At 47.0% G+C, this 6,771-nt stretch overlaps 1 protein-coding gene across 1 annotated transcript in view; it reads left to right on the forward strand.

Annotated features, from left to right (window-relative positions):
- The first annotated feature begins 206 nt into the window (after positions 1-206).
- The window catches only part of mad1l1 (mitotic arrest deficient 1 like 1), a 47,538-nt gene continuing 40,973 nt past the window's right edge, over positions 207-6,771 (forward strand). The window contains exons 1-10 of the mRNA XM_083521877.1: positions 207-457; positions 1,877-2,054; positions 2,176-2,316; positions 2,482-2,661; positions 3,097-3,221; positions 3,302-3,383; positions 3,522-3,652; positions 3,736-3,850; positions 3,986-4,047; positions 4,576-4,662. Coding sequence (XP_083378003.1) covers positions 1,908-2,054; positions 2,176-2,316; positions 2,482-2,661; positions 3,097-3,221; positions 3,302-3,383; positions 3,522-3,652; positions 3,736-3,850; positions 3,986-4,047; positions 4,576-4,662 — 1,070 coding nt within the window. The 5' untranslated portion in view covers positions 207-457; positions 1,877-1,907. The remainder of the gene's footprint in view (positions 458-1,876; positions 2,055-2,175; positions 2,317-2,481; positions 2,662-3,096; positions 3,222-3,301; positions 3,384-3,521; positions 3,653-3,735; positions 3,851-3,985; positions 4,048-4,575; positions 4,663-6,771) is intronic.

Genomic DNA, 6,771 nt, shown 5'->3' on the forward strand with positions numbered 1-6,771 from the left:
GTTATAAAACACTGCTCAGAGATCAGAGTGAAAGTCAAGAATGAGTTAAAGTAAGTGTAATGGAAAAAGAAATAAATAATGGTGAATAATTATGTGGATAACTGTAGAGACATAAAGATAAAATACATTATATTAATATATAATTGTATATTTGAGACTAATCCTGATTTTTCTGTGTTTTTAAACAGGATGTTTTTTATTTATAATTCAGGTTAAAGTGATGTCCAGTGTGTGAGTTGAGGAACCTGCGGTTGTAATTGTGTGGGGTTTCCGCTAGGGGGCGGAAGTGACGCAGTGCTGTGGTATGTCCGCGGCAGTAGAAGAAGCAGCAGGCTGTAAACGGAGGGAGATTGAGCAGAGAAACTCAGACCAGAGGAGCTTCAGGTTTCTGGTGTTTTATAAAGAACTGACAGTGAATCCACGCTTCAGTCCTCATCTGTCCTGCAGGCTGTCAGAGGTGAGTGAAGAACCCGGTGTGGTCTGGGTGGAATTTATACACCTCTATCTCTCTAACGCCATGTTTCTCTACTGACTCTTACACAAGCTCGAGTTTTCTACAGGAACCGCTTACAGTCACTGCAAAAGGTTTTAGAGAAAGTTTACTGATGCATTTTCTATGAAGAGTTTTTCTTTAGAGTCGCTCCAGTACATCTGCTCTATGAGCAGAGCTGTGTACATACACACACATTCCTGACCACCACAGACCATTAGCCTCCACCACAGACCATTACCGACCACCACAGACCATTACCGACCACCACAGACCATTACCGACCACCACGGACCATTAACCTCCACCACGGACCATTAACCTCCACCACAGACCATTAGCCTCCACCACAGACCATTACCGACCACCACGGACCATTACCGACCACCACAGACCATTACCGACCACCACAGACCATTACCGACCACCACGGACCATTAACCTCCACCACAGACCATTAGCCTTCACCACAGACCATTAACCTCCACCACAGACCATTAACCTCCACCACAGACCATTAACCTCCACCACAGACCATTAGCCTTCACCACAGACCATTAGCCTCCACCACAGACCATTACCGACCACCACAGACCATTACCGACCACCACAGACCATTACCGACCACCACGGACCATTAACCTCCACCACAGACCATTAGCCTCCACCACAGACCATTACCGACCACCACAGACCATTACCGACCACCACGGACCATTAACCTCCACCACAGACCATTAGCCTTCACCACAGACCATTAACCTCCACCACAGACCATTAACCTCCACCACAGACCATTCCTGACCTCCACGGACCATTAACCTCCACCACAGACCATTCCTGACCACCACAGACCATTAACCTCCACGACAGACCATTCCTGACCACCGCAGACCATTCCTGACCACCGCAGACCATTCCTGACCCCCACAGACCATTCCTGACCACCACAGACCATTCCTGACCACCACAGACCATTACTGACCACCACAGACCATTAACCTCCACCACAGACCATTAACCTCCACCACAGACCATTAACCTCCACCACAGACCATTCCTGACCACCACAGACCATTCCTGACCACCACAGACCATTCCTGACCACCACAGACCATTCCTGACCACCACAGACCATTAACCTCCACCACAGACCATTAACCTCCACCACAGACCATTCCTGACCACCACAGACCATTAACCTCCACCACAGACCATTAACCTCCACCACAGACCATTAACCTCCACCACAGACCATTACTGACCAACACAGACCATTACTGACCAACACAGACCACCACAGACCATTAACCTCCACCACTGACCTGAGCTTGTGAGCTTCATTCTCACCCAGATTTCTGTTTCCTGCATGATGTTTCTCTGCAGTCATATCTGAGCTCTGAAGCTTGTGTTCACAATGAGTGACATGGAGGACGACACCATCATCTTCTCCACTCTGAAATCCTTTAAGAGTTTGATCTCTCGCCCTGAGAGTTCCCTCCTGGAGCCCGAGCCCTCTTACGGCAGAAGCGACCTTCAGAAGCTCTACACTCAGAGAGTGGAGGTCCGTCCTTTTTCTCTTGTATACAGAGATAACGTTCTGTCCTGATCTTCATCATGGACACTGAAGTCACCTTCTGATCTTTGATGATTTATCAGTGTAATACGCGTGTGTGTGTGTGTAGATGGAGGAAGCAGCTGAACGAATCCACTCGAAGACCAGTCTGCTGCAGCTCACTCAGGAGAAACAGCAGATGGAGCTGAGCCACAAACGAGCCCGTATCGAGCTGGAGAAGGAGGCTCATAACAGCTCCAGGGATTTACAGGTCAGCTCCACACATTCTTCTCAACTCGGAGAGCTCTCTCTGAATGATGGAGCTGAGCCACCAGACCGTGGTGGATGTTCAGTTATCTTATTATGATTGATGTTTGTGAGATGCACCCATTCTGTGAAGCAGAAGCTCTTAAATCAATCCTGGTTTGGATTACAGAGACAAGTGGACCTGAACCAGGACATACTGATGAAGATCAGACGTCTGGAGGAGAAAGACGAGAAAACTCTCCAATCTCTGAGCGAACACTTGGAGAACAACAAATTCCTGAAGAGGAATGTCGAGGAACTCCAGAAACAAGTTCAGGAGAAGGACATCAAGCTGTCAGAAGCCAGTCAGGTAGAGAAACCCTGATGCTTCACCAGATTCAAATTAACTTTTTGTATTTTTGGACCTATGGATGATCATGGAGAAGTAGATGCCGAGTGTTTAAAGGCCCTGGCATGGAGAAGCTGATGCTGGATCTATGATGATCACAAATTGTTCTGTATTGTTGAAAGATTTATGACCAAACTCTTGATGTCACCCATATGAGGATGGGTTCCCCTTTGAGTCTGGTTCCTCTCAAGGTTTCTTCCTCATATCATCTAAGGGAGTTTTTCCTTGCCACTGTCGCCACGGCTGCTCATCAGGGACAAACGCACACCTTCACCTTCACTGTTGTTTTCTGTAAAGCTGCTTTGAGACAATGTCTGTTGTGAAAAGCGCTATACAAATAAACTTGACTTGACTTGACTATTTTCATGGTTTTTGAAGGTTTTGTTGTTCTTTTAGATGATGAGCGAGCTCAAGGACGAGATCCGGACCCTCAACCAGAAGCTACAGATCCAGGAGTCAAAGTTCTCCACCCAGAATTTGGAGAAGCAGGCTTTAGAGGAGCAGCTGGAAATGCAGCAGAAGTAATGATCTGAGTGATGAGATCTGGGTGTGGATCTTCAGGGGGTTTATTATTGAATGGAACGTATCTGTTTTTTTATAGGAAGTACCAGGAGGTGAACCAGAAGTACCAGAACCTGCAGCTGTCTCAGATCTCCAACACTGAGAGTGAAATCAAGATGAAGGTACTATAGTATGAGAAACATCTTCATTAGTAAATTTCCAATTGGGATGAAGAAAGTATCTATTAACATGTGTGAAGCTTCAGTAGATCCGATCAGATGTCCTTATGGAGTTCTTCATCCCTCTCTGTCTCTCTGTAGGAACTGAAGAGGCGTTTGGAGCTCCAGGAGCAGGACTCAATCATCATTAAAAACATGAAGAGTGAGGTGACCAAGCTTCCTGAACTGAAGAGAGAAATTAAACATCTGCAGGAGGAAAATGCCTACCTCAGGTTTGTGTGTGTAAACATCTGGAAATAAACGTGTTTATGTAGCGCTCAAGATGCAGTAGAAACATCTCATCCTTTTCCTTCAGAGAAATGCAGGAGAACAGCAGCCTACTGAAGGAGGAAACCGAGGGGTTAAGGAGGAAGCTGGAGAGGATGGAGAAGGTTCTAGAGGAGAAGCTGAAGATAGAACTGGAAAAAGAGGTCTCTCTCTCTCTCTCTCTCTCACACACACACACACAGCTCATGCTAACATGGCTAACAAAACCTAGCATCGACACTTATCTAAATCTTTTTGTATCTCTAACAACTTCTCCTTCTTCTGACTTGCTGTAACAGAAGTTGGTTGAGGAGCTGCAGGTGTGGGAGAACATCGGCCAGACCACAGGCCTCAACATCAGGTAAAGAACCAGGAACAATCGCTCTTAAAGTTTTTTTGTTCTTCTGTGTTCACACACACACACACACACACACACACACACACACAGACACAGACATGCGCGCGCACACACATGGACGCGCGCACACACATGGACACACACACACACACGGACACGCGCGCACACACGGACACACACACACGGACATGCGCGCGCGCACACACACACGGACATGCGCGCGCGCACACACACACACACACACGGACATGCGCGCGCGGACACGCGCGCGCACACACACACGCGCGCACATGCGCGCGCGTACACACGGACACGAGCGCACGCGCGAGCACACACTGACACGCGCGCTCGCGCGAGCACACACGGACACGCGCGCTCGCGCGAGCACACACGGACACGCGCGCACACACCACACACACACCACACACACACACACACACACACACGGACACCTGTGCACACACCCTTATCTCTCCATCCTCAACACCTTTACCTGCACTTACCGTCATCAGTTCATCTTTGTCTTTTCAGGAAGCCTGAGGACGTGTCCAGGGAGGTGATGCAGATCCAACAACGAGAGCTGAGTCTGAAACAACACAACTACACACTGACCAGCACGTAAGAACACAACTACACACCGCTACACAAATACACACACCACTTCACCACTACACAAATACCCACACCGCCTTACAGCTTCACACACTACCTTACAATTACACACACTGCTACATAACTACACAACACACAGCATTGCACAATACACACTAGTACACAACTACACACCGCTACACAAATACACACACCACCTCACAACTACACACCCCTACACAAATACCCACACCGCCTCAAAACTACACACACTACCTTACATTTACAAACACTGCTACATAACTACACACCACTACACAACACACACCACTGCACAATACACACTAGTACACAACTACACAAATACCCACACCGCCTCACAACTTCACACACTACCTTACAATAGCACACACTGCTACATAACTACACACCACTACACAACACTGCACAATACACATTAGTACACAACTACACACTGACCAGCACGTAAGAACACAACTACACCCTGCTACACAAATACACACACCACCTCACAACTACACACACCAACTCACAACTACACACACTACACAAATACATACACCGCCTTACAACTTCACACACTACCTTACAATAACACACACTGCTAAATAACTACACACCACTACAAAACACACAACACTGCACAATACACACTAGTATACAACTACACACTGACCAGCACGTAAGAACACAACTACACACGGCTACACAAATACCCACACCGCCTCACAACTACACATTGCTACACAAATACACACACCACTTCACAACTACACACACTACACAAATACCCACACCGCCTCACAACTTCACACACTACCTTACAATAACACACACTGCTACATAACTACACAACACTGCACAATACACACTAGTACACAACTACACACTGACCTGATTCCAGGTGATGAGTGTACTGCTGTTTCCTGTCTAAAGATGATGGGGGGGTTTATTTGGAGGATGAGTGTGGAACATGAAGCTGTGTGTCCTCTCCATAATCGTGGTGTGATGTGAATGCTGGTTCTCCGCTCGGCTCCTGGTGTGTGTTTTTCTGTTCTGGGTGATTTAACAGTCCATTAGAATGTTTGAACCTGGTAAATGGAAAAGAGGGAAATCAATAGAGTGGACTAATGATCTCTCCAGATGTTTTAATAGCAGGAGTGCAGCTGTTCTACCTCCTTACAGACACTTCAATCCTCAGCCGTCCTGAAGCTCTCCATCATGGAGTAGCAGGTGTAAAGATACATAACATCTAGCAGACAGGGACAGGAGCTGCAGCACACACATCTGACACCTTTAACATGCTGACTAACGAGTTCTCGCACTGAAACATCAACATCGTGGCTGAGAAGATCACTGCTCCTGAGGTGTACCTCCACTAACTTCCACACCAGAGTGTGTTGCATCAGTTTTTATATTTGTTACAAATTCAGTTAAACAAAAACAACTCGCCCTTCTCATGGTTGTAACTGTGATGAGCTGTGATCGCTTTTCCAGATGTTGGCCCTGGACAATTAGGGTTTCATCCAACCTTTAGGTCCAGATAACCATTCAGCTTCTCCATCTCAGCTGTGGAGTTTCCCAGTTCTTTCAAAGTTTCTGTGTTCCTGTACTCTGGTCTACAGCTGTGTTGTGGTCTAAAATGTGGGAGATTATTTTTTCCTCACACTGCAGTCATTCAGCTGGTGTTCATCGTGCAGAAGGTGCCAGATGTCCACGATGCACATGGCGCATCAGACAGCCTGAAGTTCTGATGGCTGCTCTCTCCCTCCTCCTGTGTAACGGGTCCCACACTCTGTAGGTTCTTTGGAGTTTGTTCATTATGAATCCTGACACTAATGAGGCTGCAGTTTCTGTCTTCAGAGACTCTTTATCCTCGTTCTCATTTATTTGAAGGGTTGATTGAAGACTCTGTAAAAACCGTAGTGCTTTGAGCGTCCGCGATTTATTTACACCATCGTACATTCAGAAGCTGTAAGAACCTGGTCTGTAGAAAGGAAACTCCAGGTCCCAGGACACACTATCACAGCACACACAGCATCCTGTACTGTCTTCACTCATGCTCATGATGACTGTGTGTGTGTGTGTGTGTGTGTGTGTGTGTGTGTGTGTGTG

This window comes from Silurus aristotelis, assembly GCF_946808225.1.
Source record: "Silurus aristotelis genome assembly, chromosome: 20".
In the NCBI taxonomy this organism is placed as follows: Eukaryota; Metazoa; Chordata; class Actinopteri; order Siluriformes; family Siluridae; genus Silurus; species Silurus aristotelis.